Source organism: Lissotriton helveticus, chromosome 7, assembly GCF_964261635.1.
Source record: "Lissotriton helveticus chromosome 7, aLisHel1.1, whole genome shotgun sequence".
Classification (NCBI taxonomy): Eukaryota; Metazoa; Chordata; class Amphibia; order Caudata; family Salamandridae; genus Lissotriton; species Lissotriton helveticus.
In genome coordinates, this window is record NC_136068.1 from 764,578,280 (window position 1) to 764,605,227 (window position 26,948).

The following is a 26,948-nucleotide window of genomic DNA, read 5'->3' on the forward strand; positions in this document are numbered from 1 at the left end:
CCGGATGTTTGTTTGCTGTGCATTTGTATTCTTGTAGATGCAGTGGGCACTGCACAGTTGCATGTCTGTAAAAACTGTTTCTTTGAATTGATCCTACCAGACAGTGTCTGTTGTAGTACCAAACAAGCATTGGCTAAGCCAACAGGATGCTTTTAATGGCAGTAGTAAGCCGGGATACCACTCATCAAAAAATCCTGGTCGCAATTTTGACATGTCTGGTCGCAAAAGGCTGGTCGCAATTTTGACAGCTTTTGACATGTCTGGTCTTAAACTTCTGGTCTCATTTTTGACAGTTTAAGACCAGGACTGTTTAAGACCAGGGTTTGATCTGGCCTTAAACAGTCTGGTCTTAAACTTCTGGCCTTAAATTTAACAGCTAGGGCAGCAAAAACATGTGGTAATTGTGTATGTGTTTAAAAGTGCATAGAAAAACTGCCTGGTTGCAGGCTGGAATGTCTGGGCACTTTTAAAACTGGGGGTTTGCAGCCTGCTGCTGTTTGAACAGCTGCTGGGGCAGGCCTGAGTTCCCCAGCCCAGGGCCTGGGAAGAAGAATGTGTCATGTAGGTGTCAAAGCTGTAAAGGGTCCTCACAGTCTTAAACTCCTGGTCGCAATTTTGACAGTTTAAGACCAGGACTGTTTAAGACCAGGGTTTGATCTGACCTTAAACAGTCCTGGCCTTAAACTTATGGCCTTAAATTTAACAGCTAGGGCAGCAAAAACATGTGGTAATTGTGTATGTGTTTAAAAGTGCATAGAAAAAAACTGCATGGTTGTAGGCTGGAAATGTCTGTGCATTTTTAAAACTGGGGGTTTGCAGCCAGCTGATGTTTGAACAGCTGCTGGGGCAGTCCTGAGTTCCCCAGCCCAGGGCCTGTGAAGAAGAATGTGTCATGTAGGTGTCAAAGCTGTAAAGGGTCCTCACGTCTTAAACTCCTGGTCTCAATTTTGACAGTTTAGTTCCAATTTGACGTGGCTGGCAGGAAATTTGACATATGAGTCCCAAGGTAGATTCTGTTCCCGGGCTCCCTAATTCCCAGGAGAAGGGGTCACGTAGGGGTGAAGAGTTTTACACCGGCCCCCATTGTCTAACCCCACTCTTCCCAGGATAGGCCTTGAGTTTGAGTAACAGGTGTCAAAGTAAACAATGTTGTACTGTTTATACTGTACAAGGATAGAAAAAAAGGTTCCCATCCAAAGGCCACCATGACATTGTTCTAAACACCCCTCAAGTCATAAAGGGGTGTGGGGGGCTTCTAATTAGCATGCTAGGACAGGTATAAAAAGGCCCCTCATGGAACACTGCCAAACACCCATTCAAAAAACCCCCTTTGAGGAGCGACTGGCGTGGATTGTTCTGCTGTACCTGGAGGACTCCTGCATCTACAACCCAGTCAGAAAACCTTTGTGGATTTCTACACCATCAAGCCCTTCAAAACCTTTGGGGAGTGACTGGCCTGGATTGTTTTGGAGCCAACCCAAGGAACTTAAGGCAAGAATGGACCGGAGCAACTTTTCCCAGATTGACACCGCCTGTCAACATGTAGAGAAGGTAAATAATGGATGGCGCAATGGTGTATTAGGGTGTACATGTAGTTTGGAAAAAAGTTGCACTTTTAAAAAATAGTACTATGTAGTGTGGATTGTAAACTGTTAATCTTTAAGGCGATGTGCTGTGTTTAATGTGAATAAAGGTTTTGTTGAAGGATGGAGTTTAAAAAGACCTGAATTGTAATGTAAAGGTATTTAAAATGAATAAAGGTTTTGTTGAGTTTAAAAAGCTATGTGTGTAGGTATTTAGTGTTAATGGGGTGGTGACGTAGGGTAGAGTTTGCAGGCTATGTATTTAAGGGGCATAATGTTGTAGGCCTTAGGAGGGTACATGCAGAGTGGAACAGGGTATTTTACAGCTCATAGAAACATTTAACCACACTGTAACGGTACCATAGGGGCTTTAAATAATATACAGGGCATATAATTAAAAAATTAATAATGCCTGGTTGCACTCACCAAACCGCTGTAGAGAGTTGGAGGGGTCCATGGAGGGCTCCGGGGTCCTTGCTGCTCCTTGGGGGGTCCTGAGGGCCTTGTATTTAAAAAAATAAATAAACCCTGGGGCCAGTTGTCCAGGGGGGCTCCTGGTGGGGCGCCATAGTCCCTTGGGGTGTCCTGGGGGTCTCTGGGTCCCTAGTGCAGCGTTATTTTTAAAAATATGCCCCCAGAGCCCGCGTGCCTCGGGCGCTGCTCTGGGGGGTGGGGGTCGCGGTGTCTCTGGGCCTCCGCGGCCGTTCCTTGTGTAAATAAAAGGCCCCCAGAGCCCGCTTGCCTCGGGCGCTGCTCTGGGGGTGGGGGTCGCGGTGTCTCTGGGCCTCCGCGGCCGTTCCTGGTGTAAATAAAAGGCCCCCAGAGCCCGCTTGCCTCGGGCGCTGCTCTGGGGGTGGGGGTCGCGGTGTCTCTGGGCCTCCGCGGCCGCTCATGGTGTAAATAAAAGGCCCCCAGAGCCCGCTTGCCTCGGGCGCTGCTCTGGGGGTGGGGGTCGCGGTGTCTCTGGGCCTCCGCGGCCGCTCCTGGTGTAAATAAAAGGCCCCCAGAGCCCGCTTGCCTCGGGCGCTGCTCTGGGGGTGGGGGTCGCGGTGTCTCTGGGCCTCCGCGGCCGCTCCTGGTGTAAATAAAAGGCCCCCAGAGCCCGCTTGCCTCGGGCGCTGCTCTGGGGGTGGGGGTCGCGGTGTCTCTGGGCCTCCGCGGCCGTTCTTTTTAAAAAATAATCCCCCACGAGCCCGCTTGCTGCTGGCGTTGCTCGAGGGTGAGGGGTGTAGGGCTCCGGTGTCCTTGGGGGCTGTGAGGGTATATACCAGCCCCGGGCTCCACGTGGATCCAGCAGCAGGCAGCATGGCGGCGTGAGCTTCTCCGGGGCTGCTGTGTAAGGACCGCCCCCAACAGTGATGAGTTGGTGACATCACTGAAGGGGCGGCCCTAACCCTGCAGCCCCGGTGTGGTTTTTTATTGAGAATTATCTAGCGCTGGGCTTTACCCCGAATGTGTCAGGGCGCTTCACAATAGCGGGACACGCCTGGGGCATAGCGCTTCACATAAGAACTTGCTGCAAAAACATAAGGACTAAGGATTACATGCACTACATAAAAAGATACAAACAGGAAAACACACCACGGAGCTGCAGGGCAGGGTCCGCCCCTCCACTGATATCACCAGTGATGAGTTGGTGATATCACTGGAGGGGGCGGACCCTGCACTGCAGCTCCGAGGTGTTTTTTTTTTTTTTTTTGTGTTTTATTAGCTAGCGCGAACTGTACACGAAGGCTGGCAGAGCGCTTTATATATGACCCATTTGTAAGACATAAGCACTAAGAATTGGATGAGTTATATAAAAAAGATACAAGTAGAAAAAAATGTAGCGCAGACTTTATCCCAAGTTGTCAGAGCGCTTTACACAAGAACCTGTTTGCAAAACATAGGGACTCAGGATTACAGGTGTTACATAAAAGATACAAACAGAAAAAATACTGCTTGTTAGCGCAGACTTTACCCGAAGGTGTCAGAGCGCTTTACATAAGACACAGTTGCAAAACATAAGGGGAGTGACATGTGTGCCGGTTACAAAAGCAAACGTTAAGTTACATGAGTAATAAATAAAGTGACAAGTGTGCAGGTTACAAGAGAAAACAAAGTACAGTTAGAGCTATAATACTGTGATATAAGGCAGACACTCAAGCACAAGAATAAGCGTTATGTAGGCAATTGTGGCAATGGCGCAACTATTTAAAGCACTCAAAATGTGAGAGTTATTAAACAATGTGTTACAAGAGAAAAGTGGCATGTACATGTTACAAAAGAGTAACCGGTATATAGGGTAGTGGTTAAATGTCAGAAGGGCCATGTGTACCTAAAGTGGTTTACCCCATAAGCAAAGGATATGGCGCAGGTTGTTTTTTAACATATGTTTTAGCGCAGCACTTGCAACGCTTTTTTAAAAATGTGTGTTGGTGCACCCCGCTTATCAGGTTTTAAATGTATACAAGAATTGTTTGAAGTTGTGATACTTTTGTTTAAGAAAGGCGTTTACTAAAACCGCTGCTTTTTTTTTTTTTTTTTTTTATGTTTAATACAGGTGCAAGACCTTGCAAATGCAACCGTCACCAATGTGCCCCCTGCGCTGGCCCCAGCTGTAATAAATAGCAACGCTGGGCACTTGTCAGCCCCGCAGCCAGGTATATATATATTTAAAGCTATGTAGTTCTACGTAGTTTTGTACACCAGTCTCTCAGAAGTTCTCTTTTTTCTAATGGGCTCTCATGTGTGTATGCTTTTACAGCTTATGACCCCGACCTACAACAAGCTTTTGACGATTTTATGGAGTACATCGAGGCTCAAGACGCTCTGAACACTGTGCAAAACACTTCAGTTCCTACAGGTAAATAAAAAGACAGCTGTTATTTAAACTGTCTAAGACGCTGGGTAGTTGGTGGGGTAGGCCAGAGTCCTGACCCTGAGGATGTATAGAGGTAATCATCAGAAAAGATGTCTAATGTTGGGTATTATTTTTTTTTTACAGGTGTCCCTACGCTATGCCAGGACGTCGTCAAGGTCCAAGAGGCGGCGCATGGTTCAAAAGAAATCCCCTTGAAGAGGAAAGCTTCAACTTCTAAAGTGGGACCACTGTCAAAGAAAGGAGCTGCAAAAAGACCTCTTTCAGGTGTGTTTTTTACAAAAGGGTGTGAGAAGTACTAGAGGTGTTACAGCTGCTTGTAGCAAAGCCTATATCAAAAAAGGTGGTTGTGTAGGACGTAGTCCGCTGGTGCTTGTATGTGTTGTTTTTTTTATGCTTTCTCTAATATATATATATTTTCTGTTTATATTTTAGAAGCGGCTCAGAAACATGCTGCTGAAGAGAGGTCGGTGGCGCCCTTAACGGACATAACAACATCCGTCCAGAACAACGGAAGCGGCGCGAAAGGCGTGAGTAGGCGTGTACGCCAGGAAAAACTCTCTACCTACTATACACCAAGCAACACGCTGAACAACCAACTACAGCAATCTATTCTGCACAGGGGTGGGGTCAACACTGGAGGCCTGCCTACAAACCAGGCCTCCCTTAAGAAGAAACAGCGGGACTCAGAGAACCTCCCCAAACCTTTAAAACGTGTGAAGGCCTGTAAGGTATTCACAGATCCCCAAACAGAACAGTTAAACATGAAGAAGAAGACACCGGAGGTGCTCCAAGAGGGTCAGGCAAAGCTCTTAAGTCCTGAGAAGAAAAGCCCTAGCACCCCTGAGCCCCAAGCTAGCCCCCTAGATTTATCTATAAAAAAGGATGCTAAGCCCTTGAATGAGACCTATACAACCTTGAGCCCCAAGGAGGTGTTAGTTGCACCTGTGGGTGTAGAAGAGGCGTCGCCACCACAACCCCCTAAAACATCGCGCCTCTCAAGGAAACATCTGAAGCTGAAACCGGGGGTCCCTAAGCTACAGTTAGCAGAGACCCTCAGCAACCCTAAGGCAACGCCGGATCCACCAAGCGTCCTGAAACCCCAGACAGTGCCAAATAGAATAACTGTACATGTAGAGGTGCACGCCCCTGAACAGCCCCCAAAACCGGTTGTAAGTGTTCAGGCACAGCCTAGGGTCTCAACAGGTGATACTGCGCAACCCCTAGAAGGTCCTTCTACCACGATTAGCAACTCTCTTGAGGCGTTGAGGGGGTTGGTAGACACCATAGGTAGAACCCCAGAAGCGGTGTACCAAGGGTCTTTGAGCACAGAGGGTTTACAGAACACAGGTAACCAGGCACCACACCCTACCACCGACATTTCAACTAGGCCCCAGGATTACAACGACACCTCCTCACAATCCTCATACCCTTTGTCCCCGAGTACCCCTCCAGGAGCATACGACCCTACCAGCCCCACGGCCATTCACATGTACACCCCCGTGTCCAGCCCCTCTGCCAACCCCGTGTACAGTCCTGTGTCCAGCCCAGCTGCCAATCCCGTGTACAGTCCTGTGTCCAGTCCCATGGCCAGCACCTCTGCCAACCCTGTGTACAGTCCCGTGTCCAGCCCCGTGGCCAGCACCTCTGCCAATCCTGTGTACAGTACCGTGTCCAAACCCGAGGCCAGCACCTCTGCCAGCCGCGTGTACAGGTCCGTGTCCATCCCATGGGACATGCCCGTGTACAGACCCGTGTCCAACCCCGTCTTTGAGGGTTGCAGTATAGATGGGACTGGGGGGGTGCCTCCATTTATAAGACCTCGCAAGGTGTGCCCCCCTAAGCAGGAACAAGATGGGTCTGTAAACACAGAAGATGTATTGAAGACACACGTAAGAGAGATACAGATGGCGGTTCGAAAATTAAAACGGCAGGCGAACCGTGCACTCATAAGAATGGATATGGGGTATTCCAATCTCATCAACAAGAGGGAGGCCCAACATCTGGTCGTGGCCAGGGTTGGGGTTTGTAAAAAAGACATCATACAGATGTGTCAGGCGGCTGTGGCCGACATACAAGGTACACATTCATGACTATGTAAGCACCAACCCCTAAAGACCCCCACAACCACTGGTGCTCATAAGAGACCCTCAAAATATAGCCGTACGGTCCAGAGGTTAGTGACAAAGTCTGCACGCTTCTTAAAACTGCTCAAGCAACGCCCAGTTGGTACCCCACAAACCTTCAAACAAGACCCCAATGTTTCCATAGAACCCTTCAAACAAGACACCCCTGTTTCCCTAGACCCTTTCAACCACGGTACCACAGCTTCAAGATCAACGCCTGAAGCATATAAGCCAGCACTTCACCACCGACAATACATAGGGGCAGGGTCTAACATCCCCAGGGTCGGCCATTTAAAGGGGGTAGGGGGGATGGCAAAACTCCAAACAACGCAACATTCAGAAGGACCCAGGGGTGGAACTGTAGCGGGGGCCTCCATGAACAAGACATCCAACGACAGCGACCTACCTGTTCAGATAGGCTGGGGCTTGGTATCTAGAAAAGCCTGGGCCCGTAAAAAAAAACAAAAGTGGCTTAATAGTACAAAGCAACGCCGGCTTTTAATAAATAAGCTCAAGAAGGCTAGAATATGCGCTACCCGCAGGTTTACAAGGACCTCTGAGACAGGGACCAACCTGACCTCCCAAAGTGACACATCAGAGAACACCTCCACAAATCACACTCCTACTGATGAGGGCCCAGAGCCCTTGTTTTTAGAGAGTGTTAGGAGTTACACTCGCAATGTAGAGAGGTTTAGGGCCGTAGAACACTATGAGGAGTTTAGATTTGTTAACCTACATCAAATAACATCAACCACTCACGGTGTTCTGGCTATACATCAGGCTGTGCAGGAGCTCATAGTAAGGTTGTTACACGCTGTGGGGCCTAATGACTTTTTCCAACTCCGCTTCCAGGGGCAGGGTTTTGACACACCGTTGTTCACCAGGCGGAAGACCCGAGATGTTTTTGATGCTGTGCAATTTTTAGAAAACCTCTCAAGGCTTTTACAGAGTAAGGCTGAACTAGTCGCCTATGGCACGTTTAGAGTCATAGCCCTCATTGTACGGGGGCGTGAGGGGGGTGTTTCCAGACCCTTAAAGAGCGTACTATACAGTAAAATAATTGGCAAGAAACAGAGGTGGCTGCTCAACTTTAGCAACGCCACTGCCAATACATGTCTGGCGGCCAGCATCGTGGGTCTGTTGATGACTCGCAAGACCCCTGACGCTGTCATCATGTCTAGAGCTGCTGAAGCCCATGAGGTTCTTGAAATACCTCCTGACCGAATGGTCGGCTTTGGTGATATAGGTCTTTTTGAGAACTATTTCGCCGTGACGGTGAAAGTTCTCTATCACAGCGGTTCCTGGAAGTACTTTACAACCGGGGAACCTGTGAGAAACAAGACCGTATATGTCCTCCACATGGAAAATCATTTTTACGGTATCTTGAACCTTAAAGGTTTTCTGGGGGCCAAATATGTGTGCGCCCACTGCGATCATATATACAACAATAAAACATACCACCAGTGTGAAATGTGTTGTAAGATGTGTCAGAGGGACGGCTGCATAGAAGACGCTACCCTAAAGGTGAGGTGCGGCATCTGTAGGTTGTTTTGTCGCTCGCAAAACTGTTTGAGCATACACGAGCAATCTTACAGCTGCGTCCCTAAAAAGGACTGTAGCGAGTGTGGGCGGTATGTGGCAGTGAATCACAAGTGCAAAGGTATGATATGTCCCCGTTGCCATGTATCTTACAAAGCCGGTACCAACCATCAGTGTTATATGGTTAAAGGTCCATCTCAGACCAAGACCGAAGACTATATAGTGTTTGATATAGAGTGCACACAAGAGACGGGGGTACACCAGCCTAACTACATTTACGCGCACCATCTAACTTCCGACGACAGTTGGGAGTTTGAGGGACGAACGTGCGTTGGTGATTTCCTGAGCACTTTCATTCAGGCCAAATTCCAAGGATATACCATGCTAGCCCACAACTCGAAAGCCTATGACTCCTTCTTTATTCTACGAGACATGATTCGTGAAAAGATACAGGTGGAACTCATAACCCAGGGGTCTAAACTGATGCTGATGACGGTATGTCCTTTAAAAATACGCTTCATAGACACCCTGAATTTCCTACCCATGAAATTGAGCAAGCTGCCAAAGGCCTTTGGGTTCCAAGGTTGTAAAGGGTATTTTCCACACTTTTTCAACACCTGGGCTAACCAGAATTATGTGGGACCCATGCCGCCTCCTGACAGCTACGGGGTTGAATACATGATGCCTGATGAGAAAGTGAGCTTTCTAGAGTGGTACTCTGAAAACCGTGAAAAGGAGTTTCACTTTCAAACAGAGTTGAAAGCTTATTGTCAGGCTGATGTAATGATCCTCCGGCAAGCTTGTAACCTTTTCAGAGATGTTGTGGTGTCTATGACTAAAGAAGTCAAGGCCTTGAAACCTAAGACATTGACTAAGAAAGTCAAGGCCTCGACATCCAAAACCCCTGAAATACAGCATGCGGTCGAATACATAGACCCATTTCAAAACGTCACTCTGGCATCCATGTGTATGTCCATCTACAAACACATGTTTTTGAGGCCAGAAACTATCGCTCTAGTACCGCCAGACCTCTATAACGGTAAACAGAAACGTTATTCAACCCCCTCTATCCAGTGGCTCATGTACGTCTCTGAGAAGGAAGACATCCAGATTCAACATGCATTACAGGCTGGTGAATTCCGCCTGGGCCCCTATTACCTGGACGGGTACTCTGTAATTAAGGGTGTGCCGACAGCCTTTGAATTCAACGGCTGTTTTTACCACGGCTGCCCCAAGTGTTACAAGCCCCACGAATATAACAAAATGCTGGGTGCCAAATTTGAACACTTATACAGACGTACTCTGACAAAGGCCCAGTATGTTGAAAACAGTGGCTTTGCTATGAGAGTTCTTTGGGAGCACGAGTGGTTAGACATGTTAAAAACCGACACAGACCTCTGCTCTTTTCTTAAGACTCATGATTTACCCACACCTTTGGAGCCCCGAGATGCCTTATTTGGGGGGCGTACAAATGCCATACAACTGTACAAGGCCGTTGGTGAGGGTGAGAAAATACACTACTATGATTTCACCAGTCTGTACCCTTTTGTGAACAAGATGAAGTTGTACCCGGTGGGTCATCCCACCATCATCTATAGAGATTTTAAGCCCCTAGACGAATACTTTGGGCTTATCAAATGTGAAATATATCCTCCTAAGCAGCTTTACTTCCCGGTGTTACCATGCAGAGTCGATGGCAAGCTAATGTTCCCCCTCTGCCGAACCTGTGCGATGCTTAAAGAGGTTGACGGCTGCACACACACCGAGGAACAAAGGATGCTCACAGGGACCTGGTGTAGCATCGAGGTACAAGCTGCCTTAGAGAAAGGGTACAGGCTAGGTAGAGTACACGAAGTGTGGCACTTTAAGAACACTACAACACAACTCTTTGCCCCCTACATTAATTTGTTTCTCAGAGACAAGCAGGAGGCCTCAGGGTATCCTGACTGGTGTACTAGTCAGGATGCAAAACAGAAATACATCGATGACTACTACGCTCACGAGGGTATCCGTTTACGATCCCATCTGATAGAGGTCAATCCTGCACGCCGACAGTTAGCCAAACTCTGTCTCAACTCCTTATGGGGAAAATTTGCACAGCGCACAAACCTTTCAAATACTACCTTAATATCAGATCCTGATGAACTGTTCAAGTACCTGTTTGCCCCATGCTACGAGGTGTCCAGCTGCGAGTTTATCGATGACGATACCGCGGCTTTGTGTTGGAAATATGCCCAAGAGTACCCCACATCGAGTAACAACATAAACATTTTCATAGCCTGCTTCACGACAGCCCACGCTCGTCTAGAGCTTTACGGGGTTATGGATAAGCTCCAGGATCGCTGCTTGTATCACGATACAGATTCTGTGATTTTTCTGAGCAAACCGGGGGATGAAGACCCTCCTCTAGGAGATTATCTGGGTAACCTAACCAGTGAGCTAGATAAGGACGAGTATATAAAAGAATATACTTCCTCAGGGCCTAAAACATACAGCTACCGTACCAACAAGAACAAGGTGTGTATGAAGGTCAAAGGGATAACATTAAATGTCAGCAACACCCTAAAAATCAATTTTGATAGCTTGAAGAATCTGGTGCACGAATACGTTACAGCAGACGATTCTGAGAATGCTAAAACCATAGTCGTGAACCAGCCCTGCATAGTCAGATCCAAAAAGAAGTGGGAAATCACAACCGAGCCTCTACATAAAACATTGCGAGTTGTTTTTGATAAAAGGGTCCTGACCACCGACTATAAAACACTGCCTTATGGTTATTAGGCCCATTAGAGAGACAGCCGCCACAGCATGGACACCAGGTTACAGCATCCATTCTCCTGCGTGCTAGCAGGACCCTCAAACTGTGGTAAAAGCTACTTTATAAAAAAGCTCTTAGAAAATGCCAACTCTGCTTTATCACAAACCCCTAACAACATTGTGTGGCTTTATTCATGCTGGCAGCCTCTTTATACAGACTTGGGCAGTCGGTTCCCACATATCAAATTTATAGAGGGTATACCGAATAACCTCAACGATGATGAACTACTACCACCAACCCTTGTAAATATGATAATTGTTGATGATCTGATGCGTGAAGGTGGTGATCATCCAGAGTTAGAGAGAGCTTTTACTCAATATTCACATCATCGCAATCTAAGCATCTGCTACATTGTGCAGAACTTGTTTTACAAAGGCAAGAACAGTAGGTCTATAGCTCTCAACGCTTCATACCTTGTTTTATTTAAAAACCCTCGGGACAAACAACAAATAGCTGTCATAGCTAAACAGATGTACCCCGGAAACACACACTTCTTCATGGAGGCCTTTAACGACGCTACATCAAAACCCCACGGGTACCTGTTGGTAGACTTAAAAAACGAAACTCTAGAAGACTATAGACTAAGGGCCGATATTTTTCCCCCAGAGCTACCTGTAGTTTACACACCAAAGCCCAAGACCAGGCCCTATAAAAAGCAGCGGTGAAGTCTTTTAGAACCATTTACAGGCCAGCCCTTATAACGCTCAGTGGTGACCATGTCTACACACCTACGCCGCAATTTAGCTCTCCTGAAAATGCTTGTTACAGCCAGCCCCCAACACCGAAAGGCCATCCTGGGCACCGCTTCTGACGATTTAGTGGCCGCCATTTCAGAAATAGCCCTAAACACCCTAAAAGGCAACGTCCCTATATCAAAGCGTCAGTTACAGGTTCTGAAGAAGAAGAAGGGGCTCATCAAGAAGCTCAGTAATAAAAGGGGCTCACTCATAACAAAGAAGAAACTGGTGAAACAGTCTGGAGGTTTTATAGGTAACTTGCTGGGCATAGCTATACCTGTAATTACAAGCCTCCTCTCGGGTCAGTGATGGATCATGCCACCAAAATGTATCTGGTTCCTAGGCAGCAAATGGAGCAGCTGGGGTCCACCACGGACAATGCCTGGGATATTCGTAGAAATGAGACTCTACGCCTGGATACTGAAATTAAGGACATTTTGAGCAGGACTGATCTAAACCCCTACGACAAGGCTAACCTTTACAACAGCACTCTAAAAAAATTCTTAAATTACTACACCCAGTGGAATACTGAGAAGAACAAGTTGACTCTATATACCCCAGACTCTGAACAACCAGCTGCTCAGGCCCCCGACCCTCAGCCCCTACAACCGCCTCCCGATGGGGCGACAGCTTCAGATACCTTTGCTGGAGACCTCCTAAAAAATATAGGTCAAAGGCACAGAGGGGCTGCGCAGATGCTGATGAGTAAACTAGCCGCTTCTAAAGACCTAGCCTCTTGGAATGAACGCGGTGAGTTTCTCTACAAGGGCCAACCTGTTGCAGGGTCGCATATGTACGATCTAGTCAAAGGTCTGACCCACCCCAAAATCCTAACGCCTCAAAATGCACCGAGAGGCTGGGAGCAGTTTCTGAGGGCCGCTGCTGAACTCAATATACCCTCCACGCTTGTTGGTAATAATGAACACCGGCGCCTGCTAGACAATTTGAAGAGTCCCCTACTGCCATCGCCTACAGGTTCTGAAGGCCCTAGACTATCTCCTACTTGGTCTACCCCTACCCAGCCGACGACATCTCGAAAAAAAAAAAAGACATTGACCCAGCCACCCATCGCTTGGATTTTTGATTAATTGTGTGTGATTTTTTATTCCTAGGTTTCTGCAGTAAAGTTTTGTCAACTAAATATTTGTAATAAACACCTTGTTATAACTTTACAAACCGTCTCAGTCGTCTTTCAAAAAATCATTTCATGTTGCATGTATATTGAAATAACGAGTCTGAATGCATGTTTTTAAAAAAATATAATGTCTTTTATTTTAAACGTTCAACTTTAGACATACAACTGTTATAAACCCTTACAGTTTTGACAAGGTACATATTCTGTTTTCACAGGTCTGACCGACACCCAGGTGTTTTCTTTTACATATTTCGCAACTATACGGTCATTGTTAACAAGATCCCCCGGATATAGATTTAAGAAATTTCTAAACGAAAGACCCTGTGACATTTTACTGATAAAATAAATACAATGTTCCCCGCATGTGATGGCCATGGAATCCTGCACCCTTAGTTTGTTATACTCCACCACAGCTGCAGCTTTTTTCACAAACTTGAATATAGGAGTTGTATAGAGTCTGTGCTCAGGGAACTCTGCGGTACTGTCAAACACTATAACCTTATCAACATCTATAAACATGGCCGCCCAATGTGTCCCAGCCTGGTCATGCGGGTCTGTGTTAAAGACTAGGGTGCAGGGCCTTTCTGCCCCTATTTCGCCTGGTAACCCATCGCTAGGGAAAACACCCAAAAAGTATTTCCTAGCGTATTTATGTCTGCTTAAGAAGTCACGTATCTGCACCGTATCCATTTCACCAATGTTTTTAAAGATAGTCAAACAAAATCTGCCTTGCGTGGTTGATCTGAATGATGCTGTCGAATACAGAGAATACGACCATGTTCACATTAGTCTGTAGTGGAGCAGCGAATCGTATTTCAGCTTTTAGATTCCCATTTTTGACCAGGTTGTAGTGATCGCCATCTTCCATGTCCGGTGTCAGGTCGAATGCGAACAGCGTGTATCCACGGCCATAGCCTTCTCTTGACACGGCTACACCGCAGTCCCTTTGATGCTTTCCTGTTATCGAAACCAGTCCTTGATATTCCCTGATGTAATGCCTTGCTTCAAAACTGGGGGTGTAGGGTTTTGCAGGAATCACATTGCCCTCGTGGACCAACGCTGCGTAGTTGATGTTGTAGTGTTTAAAATTGAAGGGGTTTGAGCCATAGGTGCCACTAAAAGCTGTATTGTCCACAAACCCTATGATGATGAGTTTTGGTAGCTGTCCCAGAAATAAATTCTGCTGTTGTGTTAAGCGGGTACCTGCAGGGATGCTGAATACCTTCAGAGCTACTCTTTCCACAGCGTACTTGGCGTTGGATATTTGCAAAGCTTCGGCGTGCGCTAACCTGACGCTCGGGGACACTTTCACTCTCTTTACAAACAGACTCGCAGACAGTATGTTCAGCTTGTACTGTTCAGCATCCCCGTTGATGAGGCAGAATGAGTCCTTGTTGCGATTGAGCTTGATCTTAAGATCAATTCCGTTGATGAGCAGTTTATCTTGGAAGAAGAGGTCCGAATGTATGCGCCCCAGGAGGTCAAAGGTACGGCTGGCTGCAGCATGCCCCGCTCTTTTTATAAAGCCCTTATTATCACCATCCAGAGCTGTGATTTCAAACTGACCGTGTGTATCCCTGTGAAAGAGACCCGCTGAAAGTTGTGTGTCAAGGGCTTCGCTACTGTAATTTAGAATGCTTTCTATGTAGGCTCTGTAGGCGTACATGTTATCGTTCTGGGTGATGAGTCGGTCGCCCAGGGTGATGTCCACTTGATTAAACATGGTAGCTAGAGGGTAAGCGATCGGTGCCACTTTAGCGTCGTCGGCAATGTCGGACCCATCCGCTTTTACGATTTTACACATAAGATGCAGCAGAGTGTTGTTGAGATCCAAATACATATCCGTGGCCCCTGACACATAAAACTCTATAGGTGCCAGAGGTGTCAATGCTGCTAAAGGTGACACCTCCATGAAGAAGCTGTTTTCGATGCTTGTCTGCGTAGGTTTTAGACTAAACAAGTCTAACTCTGATTTGGCGCACTCTCCAGATCCACAATGTACGAAGGCCATGGCTGTGTTTACAAGTCTTTAAAAAATATTTACTTTAGAGCCGGTTCGTTTCTTCGCAGCTCTCTTCCGTCTTGGAGCTCTTCTTTTCTGAGGACGTTTTGAAGAGGTCCTCCTTTTTTTATAGGGGGCTGGGGGACCCCTGCGTCTGGAAACACGCCGTTTCCTTTTGACACTAGCGCGTGGCTTATACATCAAACCAGCTCCTTCTTGAGGTTGCTTGTTCATGCGCTCTGCAACCGCCGATGTAACAGACCCCACCACCTCCTGGGCAATGTTCGTGGCAGCAGCCTTAACATGAGGCTTTGCAATTTCATAGCCTCTTCTCAGGAAAGGCATAGCTCTTCTAAACAGACTCCTAAAGAATCCCCCTAATCCCGCCCCGTACATAACAGGTGAACCTTGAAAGTACGGTGGTCCTCCATAACCGGCTTGACTTCTGTAATAGTCTCTGTACATAGACGGATCTCCGTAGGTTTTCATAACCACCATGATGGCTGCTTAATACCCTCTGTCGTGTCTAGGCCTTAAATGAAGCTTGACAATAACTTTCCCGTATTTAAAGGCCACCGGCTCAGACTGATCATCGTAGATCATAATTGAAATAGTGTCAAAATGGTTTTTAGAAACTGCGACGTAGTCGGGTTTGTTAAATTGTATGTTGACCATGGTATTATTATCACCCTGTACATGCACCCACCTTAACAACGGCGAGTAACTATCACCTATCCTCTGAGACTCTACAATATCGCTGTACACATAGAGCGTGTAGAACCCCCCATTAATATCGGGGCACGTGTGATCTGGTTCCACGGGGCTTTTCACATGTTGTACTGTCCCTAAAATCCTTCTTAATTTACCTGAACAGTTAAACAGGTTGTTTCGATTTACGGATTTAAGAAACACCTTCCTTCTCACATTATCTAGCGCCAGATGAATATTCGGATGTGGTTCTATACTGGCTATGGATTTGTTGATGGCTTCGATAATGCTTGTTACGTGTGGGTAGTAGCCTGGTGGGAAGGATGTGTGTATGCCCATGGGGTCCTGGTCCCTCTTGATGTAAAACTTGGTTTCAGCCGCTGTAAATGTATTCCATGTTCTAGGGTATTGTATTTCTGTTAGGGCGACCTCCCAGCCCCCCTTCAGGTCCACAGCCTTAGCCAATTTGACGGTGTAATTAGAAATCTGATTGTTGGGGAACATGTCCTTAGAAGCGTTGGATGGTAAGGTTATATAAAAGGGTGTAGTCTCCATCGTCGCAGAGGCTTTTAGTTCACACACCCTTCAGGGAGCTGGCCAACACCCAACTGTTAAATTTCTCAGGCCATCCGCGCCATTTGACATATGCCTGGCTCTTAGCACCGGTACCTTTCCTTTTCAGAACCTTTTCAACCCTATACACGCGGTTTGGATCATCGGGCACCTTTTGTAACTCTTCCTTGTAAAAGGATCCTGACACCGTTTCCCCATCGTAGTCCTTTAGCCTGTAAATATACACCCCTTCCTTAAGCTCCACACTTTCCACTATAAATATTTCATCACTAAAGGTCTGTTGGTAACCCTTCGTGAAGACTCCTTTCAGTTTTGAAATCCTGACGTGATCACCATTTTTAAAAACAGACTTCTTCACCTTTGTACCAAAGTTAGACCCATACACGTTTCTCCAGGCAGTTAACGAATTATCAGTTGTTACCTCTTCAGGTGCCATTTTGATGGTCCTATGATAACTGGCATTATATACAGCTATAAAAGCCTGTAGAACATCCACGTATCTGTATGTATTGTTGGCCGTAAAATACCGCCACATCTTAGACTTTAAAGTTCTGTTAAACCTTTCTACAACCGCTGCTTTTACCTCCGTGTGTGTTACAAAATGTTGAACATTATGCTGCTTTAATAATTTCTGAAATGACTTGTTTAAGAATTCTTTTCCTGCGTCTGTTTGTAGTTTTTGAGGAATACGCCCCTTATCGAAGATGGCTTTAAAAGCGTCTGTGACGCTAGCTCCACTTTTATCACGCATCGCCTCTGCATACGCATACTTGGACAACACATCTATGACTGTTAATATATAACACACACCGTCGTTATGTTTTGCTATATCTTGAAGGCTGATTATGTCCGCTTGCCACTGATAATCTATACACGCATTAACGATTGTGGGTCGTCTCTTAAAACGTCTTCTGGCAGGTTTATGTAGTGAATATGCCTCCTCTCCTGATAACCATGTCTTCACAGCTTCTCTGCTTACAGACTCCTTTTCAGCCACAGCCCTTCTATATAGAGCTGCGCCGCTTCCAAAGCTGCCAACCCCTCTTGTATCATAATAAAGTTTTCTTAACAGGCCCTCCGACATGTTAGCGGGCATTACAGTACAGGAAATGAAAGACGCTTGTTTTGTGTAAGAACATTTTATTAAAAAAGAATGAGTATTACCATATCACAGACATTTTACATTATTACATAGCAAGTATGGTTTACATAAAGGTATCTTGAGGGTGTAACATTCTACTACATTACTTTAAATGCACGCTATAAGGTCACAATACATCAGGCCTTATCTATTATAAAACAGCCTTTGTGGTGCCAAGGATACCACTTTTCTGTTTTTTAGATACAGATTACACATGCGCCTTTCTATAAGTCTCTGTGCCATCTTTTTGTCACAGCACACACCTGTGCCTGGCATGCTTCTTAGTTTTGCGTAGGGGTCGTTGGCATAGCGTATCTCCTTGACTGCCGCTATCATGATCTTCAGCATGTTCGGATGGACAAAACTATTTTCAGCGCTCAGGCCGTGCACCACCCTTAGCAGTTTATGCATCTTGTACGGGTCTAGCATACTACATATGTACCGGATTACACGGTCTCTGTATGATCCGGATAGACACTCGTGCGCCCCCTGTTCAGGGTCGTTAATACGATGGCCGAAACACAGGCTGTAATAGTCCCTTTTGACGCATGTGTATACAACCACAGCTGCGAAACCTTTAACACTTGATATGTCATCAGTGGTGAACCCAACTCTGGTGAACCCTGGCGTTGGTTTTTCAGAGTCGTCGTTCTTAGAACACTCTTCACACTCCTTAGACATAGGTGTCCCCAGATTTGTGGAACTCCCCGTCTGGTTTGCACAGCATATACAAGACAGATTCAAGCTGCGACCTTTTGCAGTCTGCCCCTGGGCATCAGTTCTTTTCGGTGTTTCATCCTAGGTTCAAAAGACAAATATTGACAACCCGTTAGCGTTAGAAAGACAACAAACGTTCATGTAAGGGGTCTACTCCTAACATTTTTTTTTTTTTTTTTTTTTTGACTTACCACCACATTTTCACCATCCTCTGCAGCGCCTCTGAAATCTTGAGAGTCGGTAATATCCATTGGGGACCCTTCATCTTCCACGCTTGTACCAGGCTGTTGCACAACTACTTCCTGAGGACTCGTCATGTGAACATCCGGGGTTTCATAGATGGGTGTGTTAGGAGCTGGTGCTCTCTAGAGGGGCCATAAGTAAGATTAACGTTTGGTAGTTGAAGAAATAAAATACATCCTTATGCAAAATAGTTGCTCCTAACATTTTAACTCACCTCCACATTTTCAAACCCCGCGTCGGCTACTCTGACATCTTGAGAGTCGGTAATATCCATTGGTGAGCCCTCATCTTCCACGCTTGTACCAGGCTGTTGCACACCTACTTCCTGAGGACTCGTCATGTGAACATCCATGGTTTCATAGACGGGTGTATTAGGAGGAACTATGGATTCTTCCTCATCCTCCAACTCCAAGAGCATGCTTTGCTCAGACGCCAAACCGTCACTCGAACACTCGCTAGAGCTGCTGTAACGCTTAATCGGGTCCACCCGGCTCGGCCATTGCTTAACAAACCCCCAGCCAGAAGGTTCTCCTGGTTGAGCATTATGTTCCATTACCGCAGGTCTGGTTCTGTAAAAGCTACTGACGGGGATCTCTGAGCCACCAAACCAATGTTTTCTCTCAAATGGTTTGTAGCTCTTCCTTTCTGCCATGGTGACCCTTCACGTTGTCCAGCGGCTGCTTGCTACAACAGGCTCCTGACAAAGGCTTATATGTATTCAAAGAAATCACCACCCCTAAAAGAGGCGTATACCTCTACACCACAACAGGGACACATGGCCGTAGGGCTGCTTTGCCACGCCTCTACCTCCAAAAAAACAACCCGCCCCCTGTGACTCATACGCCCCTTCCGGGGCACCTGCCGGCCCTTGTCAACACTCGGGCCACCTGTCACTTGTTTGAGACCAACAGTTTAAGGCCAGGACTGTTTAAGACCAGGCCTGAGCACTCCTGGGCATGTCCATTTTTGCAGCCCTAGCTGTTAAATTTAAGGCCAGAAGTTTAAGACCAGACTGTTTAAGGCCAGATCAAACCCTGGTCTTAAACAGTCCTGGTCTTAAACTGTCAAAAATGCGACCAGGAGTTTAAGACCAGACATGTCAAAAGCTGTCAAAATTGCGACCAGCCTTTTGCGACCAGACATGTCACTTTTGCGACCAGGATTTTTTGATGAGTGGTATCCCGGCTTACTACTAATGGCCTCCCACTGAGTTATTAACTTAGCCAATGCTGTGTACATGTAGATGGCCATCTTAGAACTAGGTTACCCTTCCTATAATTGTAATGAAGTATGGCAAACACCATTGATCTTTGAATGGTCTTGGTATGCTTTGATATTCTTTACTGTTCCAAGATGGCTTACACTGTGTTTTAACAAAAGCATTGGCAAAGCTAGTTGATCTTGGGTTTTCTTAAACATGCTTCTTCTCATACTGCCAGGTTTGTGCTCATGTGTATGTGGATGAGTGAATGTAAGAATGATCCTTGGATGGAACAATAGGATAGCAAGTGGGTGAATTAAGTGGTAAAGGAAGTGCCAAACAAAGTAAGTTGATCGATGCAATGAGGGTTACCATAGTGTTGATGTGTGAGGTTTAGGGCTGTGTGAGGGCAAGGGCTGCATGTGGGGCATGATATTGCAGTGTGGTAGACTGCTTTTTGTGGCGGAGTTAGTATTTATTGGTTAATGTGGTACTGACCATTGGAAACATTGTACATGTAAAAGGGATAGCTTTTCTTGGTGTTTGAGAGAATATTCTCCTTGTGGAGACAAGTGTGTGTTACAACATTATCCTTGCCATGCATAGTGACCATTTATTTTTAAAGATGAGAGATGCTTTTTGCTTAGCCTTAACAAATATAGGTTTTACTTTTTTTAAACATAAATAATTTGTTACCATTATCTAAGTTCCTGGTACTTTATTTACTGGGATGAAAGACTGGCAGAGCCTTCCTGCATAAGTCACTGCAGAGGTCAGCAGCGAGCAAATACAAATACGCAACACAAAGTCACTCAAAGAAACACTCTTTTACATTAGTTTAAAAAAAGTATGCAAATTATTGCACAGACGTATGCCAAACAGACTCTAGCAAATGGAAAGCATAAAAAACAAGCACGTAAACGCACCCGGAATGCAGCACAAAGATATCGTATCAACGTGCCAGCGGGGCTACACCAATTATTATGGCCATGCCCAAGCAAGTACATGGACACCTAAAACACTAATATAAGTATCCAAGTAAACCTCCCTCAAAAGAAGCAGCAGGAGCCCAGAGTGGACCGGTTAGAAAGGCTTTATTTTCCAAAAAACAGCTCCAGTGGCGGCGAATGCATTTCGGCTTTCGCCTTCCTCAGCGCCCAACACCAGAAGTGGAAATCACGGTGTGTTGTTGCATGCTGCCTTTAAATGAGAAACATGCAAAAAACAAGTTGATGGACATAATGTAGAACAATGTCATACATTCACCCTAGTACAAGGATCTGGACCTAAATCCATCGTTTTTTTGCACTCCACACCACCCTGGGTTAGAGACTGGCTATATGCAAATCAGCTCTGACTCTGTGCCTCATGGGAACAGTCCAGTCCGAATTACCAAGCCATGTCTTTCCCAGACCGGAATCAAGCATCCAAGGACCGGTTTCTGGCTATCGGCCTTCATTCAGCCTGGATAGCTTGACTCCAGTAAATGAGTAGCATGGGTCCGCTCCTCCCCCTTCCAATGATGCTCACCTGTTGCAGATCCTTCGTGTACTACGGACTGCAACTCCCAGGATGCCCAATTTATACAGCAGCGCAGGTCGGTGATAATGGGGGGAGAGCTAATGTAAAGATTCACTGCTGCGGAGCACAAGTAACGCAGGACATGTTGACACACTCCACTGTCCCCAGATCACAAGGCCTCTTCTTGGGTCCCCTCGTACCGCCACAGCCCCCAGAATAGGAAGTCCAATGTGCAGGGGCTAGTTGCGATAGCTAATTGCCACGAGAGAGGTACAATACCTCAACTACTCATGTCCTTCCAATACAGGGGCGGGTGCCAGCCTCATTCCGTACAGGAAAAAACAAAGTTGCCGGGAGGCGAGCCAGCAAAGTCCGGACCCAGATGCGTGGCAGTGGCTTCTGAATTGCGCTGCCAGCGCAGAAATGTTTCCAAACAAACCTAAGTATATGCACAAACCTGCAAATAAACACACATGATACCAAACAAAACGACAATCTGTCACAAACAAACAAAACACACAGTCGGGACAACTGCCCATTCCGTACAAGAGTTTCAAACTCTCTTCAGGTTCCAGCGCAGTGGCAAATGTCCTTATTCGCTCTAAAGTGATGACCGCAGGCACTGGACAGGGTGAGTGTGTCGATCACCCACAAAAATCCGCGAAGCACCACCTGATACAATCTGAATGATAGCAGTCGCAACAAATTAGGCCAACTCTTTCCCCCTCTCTCATAAATGCACACATAAAAACGATTTAGAGAGGAGGAGGGAAAGAAAGAATAGGGTGAAGAGAGATATAGCTCATTTAAAAAGTAACACCGCTTCCGAAAATAGCATTCTGAACAAGTTTCACTTTTCAGCAATTCAGCTGTCACATTACAAAAGGAGGAATATGAGGGGAATAGATGGCACAGGCAGCAGAATATGTCAAGCAAACGGATAGCTCTACATGGGCTTCTGCTGAGCAGGGAGCACACTTCTACATGGGATCCTGCTGAGCAGGGAGCACCCTTTTAGAAGTGAAAGAGAAATAGTTCAAATTAGGCTGCCATATGCAATTCTGTCTTCAGCACAATAGGAAGGGGAAACAAATCCCACTTTAAACCAGAAAAATAAAATGATATAAATCACATATTATTTACAAATTCTGCATTTATTTTTTGTTGCCTTTTGAAATGTCTTGCAGGTGTGCTAAATATCATGTGAACATAAAACACATTAAAAGCAAATATCACCATTCTTTTTTACACACAATCACTCACCTTTAAAAAAGTAGACCCAGCAAAGATTGAGTGTGAAACTGGCATACACTTTTTAGATTTACAGCTTACCCAGGAAACTAAACAATAACCACATACTATCAAAGAAAACGTTGCAAGAAAAAGAAGACCACATTAAAGAAAAGATCAAACGAACAAAGAAGACCGATTACACGAAGACACATAGTGTGTGTGAGGAATAAACAGAAAACATAAAAAAAACTGAGATGCCACATTTGTGAGTGCCATCTTTCTTGCACTGGTATGCCCCCACTTTTTGCTGAACTGCTGATGTACTTTGACTGAGTGTGCCCTGGGCTCCTGCCAACCAGGTGCCCAGGGCCTGTGTTCCTTCCCTAAAACCGTGTTGAAAACAAAACCCTATTGGCATCTCTGGCCACCTGTCAGCCCCTAGTAAATGGTACCCTAGGTACCAAGGGCATGGTGACCAGACAAAACCCCTAAGGGCTGCAGCACTTATTGTGCCACCCTTGGGGGCCCTGTACCCTGACACCCACACCCTGCCTTTGCAGGCTGTGTGTCGAAGTACAGAACTAAACAGTCGACATGGCACACATCCCTGTGTGCCACGCCCACAAGACCCACTGCCCTGGCATACCTCAGTCACCCCTCTAGCTGGGTGCACTATGCCAGTGGTGTGGGCACAGGTGCATGAGCCCTGTGCCCCTACAGTACCCAGGGCCATTCCTGGGCACTGTAAGTGCAGTGTTGCCATTAAGAGTATATGGTGCTGGGAGGTTGTCATTATGAACTCCACAGCACCATAATGGCTACACTAAAGACTGACAAGTTTGATATCAAACTTCTCAGCACATTAAACCTGCACTGATGCCAGTGCAGGATTTAATGTAAAATGCACCAGAGGGCGTCTTAGAGATGCCCCCTGAAAACCTAACCTACAATCCACGTCTGGACTGAGAGGCTGCCACACAGCAGACATGTTGCTGGACCCCTGGGTGGAGAGCCCCCCGCTCTCTTGGGCCTGCAACAATGCACATCCTGGGCGCGGTGCTAGGTCTCCTCCCCCAGGATGGGCAGGGGTAAGCTTCATAGGCATGCCGACCTTGTGAGCTTCTCCAGACCATTTGCTGTACTCAGCAACTGGCCCCCACCAGTTCCGACCCCCACTCTGGTGGGAAGACTGGCGGGAAACTCTACGTCAGGAAGAGGGGGTGTGCCAGCCTGTGCCAACTCCACCCCTCAGGTGGGAGAGGCGAGGTGAAGCACGACCCGGGGCTCCAGCCATCTTGAAGATGGGGAGCCCTGCCCAATCACAGCTTGGCTCATGCCCCCCTCCCGCAGGCTTGGGTTGTACCCACCCCAGGACAGGGAGCCATTGGTCCCTGCCCTTGCCCTACCTGTAACACCCCTGAACTTAGTATTTAGGGGCACCCTGAACCTTCCTTCCTCAGATCCCGATAAGAAAAGAAGAAAGAAGATCAAGAAGACCCGCCGTGCAGCTGCTAACAGGACGACACCAACTCACTTGGCCCCAGCCCTACCGGCCTGTCGATCCTGGAACCTGCTCCTGCTTAATCCCGGCAACTCCTGCGGACAGCAACCTTGGGACACCCGGAGGACCTGCCTGCCTTGACCCTCTTAAAGATTGGGACTCCCATAAGCAAATGCTCTGCTTCAACAACCAGACACCTGGTGCCAGCCAGGAATCACAAGACCAACCCACTCTGCACCCGCCGAGCCCGGCCCGTGCAAGAGTGATCCAAGGCCCCGAGGGCGCCCCCCGGCGACTGGGACCCGAAGTCCAGTGCCCAAACACCCTCCTCGACGAACCAGACGACGCCTGAAGCCTCAGAACTAGGGACCCCTCCAACTGCGACCAGGCGAGGGTAGGATTTCCCGACACCCCTGCACCTGGTGGCTCCCTGTGCCTCCCTTTGGGGTACCTACCTCTTCTCCAAGATCCCAACTTACCTCTCGAAGTGGTGGTCGCACCTGAAGCATCACCGTCCCCGAGTCTGCAGCCTTTGTTCCATTTTTACCTTTCCCATTGAATAACATTGAGCGCTCGGCGGCTCAAAAGCACCCTGCAACCAGCTGCCCGAGTGCCGCTGGCAGTGTACCCTGTGTCCTGTCCTACTTCCCCATTTGCCCTGAACAAGTAACCAGGAGCCCAGCTCCCACTGCCGCGTGGCCTCCTAGCCAGCAGCCACCAACCGAAACCCCCCTGCCTCTCATTGGGTAACATTGGGCCTAACTACCTCTGCACCTGGCTGCCCCTGTGCCGCTGAGGGTGTACCTACCTGACCCTGGGGGACCCCTGAGTCAATGCCTAGAACCTTAACTTCACCAGTCGAGTACTCACCTGGAAACCGATAACTCACTTTCCTTCCATAGGATAACATTGACTGGTTTGACTCAAAAAATCATCTAAGTGTGAAGTTTTGAAACTTTAAAATATTCCTATAAAATCAGCCGAGTAACGAATTTTGAAATACTCACCTGGAATTGGGAGAGGAGACAGTACTGTACCTTTCAGCCCAGTACTGACCCGCAAAAGTAATTTTTACCGTACTTACCCATAACTTGAATTTTCTTCCATAGGAAACAATTGACTGTTTTGCTCTGAAAAAGTGTCTACTTTTGAAAACTGCAAATATTCTTTACAAATCGTGACAACTACAAAACCGTAAATACTTACCTGTATAAGTAGAGATCCCAGTGCTGGACCTAGGAGCCCAGTAGTGGATTACACCAGTAACGAGAACCTACTTTACCTGTGACTTGATTTTCCTTCTGTTGGATAACATTGCTAATTTTTCACTGAAAAGTTTCCAAGTGTCAACTTTTAAAATAGCTTTTATATTCTTTAAAAATCAACACAATAACCAAAACGTTTTTACTAAACTGTTATCAGCTTAGACCCCAGGACTGAATCTAGGATCTAGTCCTGGAATTACCAAAGTAATCTAGAAAGTAATCAACTGCATTTATGTAGAAAAACCATTGAGCTCAATGTTGAATTGTGTTTAGAAGTGTGTTGCCTACTGCAACATCTGTACCTATTGTGTTTGCAAAGTCGATTACCTTACTGCAAAGTAATTACCTGAAGTCACTTATATTGAGAAAAGTATATTTTGATGCCTGTTGGTTCAAAAAATAAAACAAGTATATCTTTTGATATAAAAACAATTGGCCCGGAGTTCAGTCCTTGAGTGTGTGAAACCTTTTGCTGACTGTGTACAACAAATGCTTTACACTGTCCTCTGGTACTGCCTTACTGCTCGACCAAGCTACCACTTTAGAGAGTAAGGTCACACCTGGCTTTAACCTCTGCTATACCTCTGGGGATTGTGGACTCTATGCACACTGGACCTTACTTTGGTCCAGTATATAGTCACTTTCTTACAACATTCAAGTACGTACTCGAGTAATAGCATAGTTTGTGGCACTGCAAAAACAATGGCAAATGAGGCTGACTCAAAACCATTTGATATTTTTATGAAAGACATTTTTCCATTTTTTTAAAAACTTTTTACAAAAGCTTGATAGCAAGCCTCACTGACCTGTTATGAGAAGCCATGATTTTGGAATCGCAGAAGGCCTAGTATTTCGTCTTTCTAAAAGAGTGAAACTGAATACGATTAGAAAAGGCTAACGTCATGAGCTACTATAAGAATGCAAAATACATTGCAATTTGTCATTTAAAATGCCGACAAAAACACGTGTGAGGTGCTATATAAAAACAATTCATCAATGTTATCGCTTTTTCTTCCGAACTTTTAACTACCAGTGTAAGTAAAAAAATTGCACCTAGGTAGTAAATGCGCCCTGCCAGACATGCTGTACCGGGAAAAATGTAAAGGGATCGGTTATCCGCCCCTACCTAAAATTGCATATTCAATTTCCTTATTCGAGGCTGCTTGAAAAGGAAATAAAGAAGCAACTGTTAATTATCAATACAGTTGAAAGATCATTTATTCTATACTGACTATTGATAGTGAGTCATAGTTAACGGCATGCCTTGCAACTGATTGCAGAGTTTGGTCAGTGGTTCTTTGTAAGTGTGTGCAGTCTAAAAATATTAGAACTGTAACAGACCCACAATAACCAGCTCATAGATTTGTTTTCAGTGACAGTTCTTAAATGACTTCTGCCTTTAGAAACATAAATAAGTATGTTTAGGTCTCGCCTAGACGAAAGCAAAAGCAAAGCTTTTGCTGTCTAGTGCGAGACAACTTATGTTGTCACTTTTGGGGGAATGTGGACAGCAGACTGCCACACACTTTTTGTGGCAGAGATTTGACCTCGTGGGCGCGCACGCCTAGCCCGGCGCCGTGCACGTCCCCTGCCACAGATTCCCTGAACACACACATGCACACGCAGGCAGGAAGGCACACGCACACACATACAGAGACCCACCGCATACATACAAGCGACGCCGCCGCATACATACAAGCGCCCCCCCGCCCCACTTACCGCCATTCTAAACTCTTGCAGCCTCCGCGGGGCTCTCCCTCGGGCATGGGAGCCCTGCGTCACCAGCACTGCTTCTCTCCGTGGGCGCGTGCGCAGGCTTCCGAAGACTGAAGTCCCGCTCCATGGAAGGTTTCGGTTACGCTGTCTGAGCTGGTTTTGCTGGGAGGAGGGGGAAGGAGCCAGGTGCTGGTCCCGCTTTGGCACACTTGTTGCTGCTGCTGTAGTCGGGCAGGATGGCGGGCTGCTGCCTTTCGGCGGAGGAGAAGGAGCAGCACAGGATCAACACGGAGATCGAGCGGCGGATCAAGAAGGACAAGCAGAACGCT

General features: G+C 46.6%; 2 protein-coding genes across 4 annotated transcripts in view; both read left to right on the forward strand.

The window, feature by feature from the left end:
- MEIKIN (meiotic kinetochore factor) overlaps window positions 1–26,948 on the forward strand; it is an 836,714-nt gene that overhangs the window by 17,820 nt on the left and 791,946 nt on the right. The window lies entirely within an intron of this gene.
- LOC144769126 (uncharacterized) lies at window positions 229–6,538 on the forward strand. Its single transcript, XM_078653127.1, has 5 exons — window positions 229–1,551; window positions 4,126–4,225; window positions 4,330–4,428; window positions 4,570–4,710; window positions 4,879–6,538. The coding sequence occupies exons 1-5, from the start codon at window positions 1,294–1,296 to the stop codon at window positions 6,534–6,536; spliced, it is 2,256 nt and encodes a 751-aa protein (XP_078509253.1). The 5' UTR covers window positions 229–1,293; the 3' UTR covers window positions 6,537–6,538.

Excerpts from the sequence above, each read along its gene's own strand:
- LOC144769126 (XM_078653127.1), top strand. The coding sequence starts at position 1,294 with ATGGAACACTGCCAAACACCCATTCAAAAAACCCCCTTTGAGGAGCGA. Across the intron at positions 4,429-4,569 it reads AAACACTTCAGTTCCTACAG|GTGTCCCTACGCTATGCCAG; the intron begins GTAAATAAAAAG and ends TTTTTTTTACAG. Across the intron at positions 4,711-4,878 it reads TGCAAAAAGACCTCTTTCAG|AAGCGGCTCAGAAACATGCT; the intron begins GTGTGTTTTTTA and ends TTTATATTTTAG.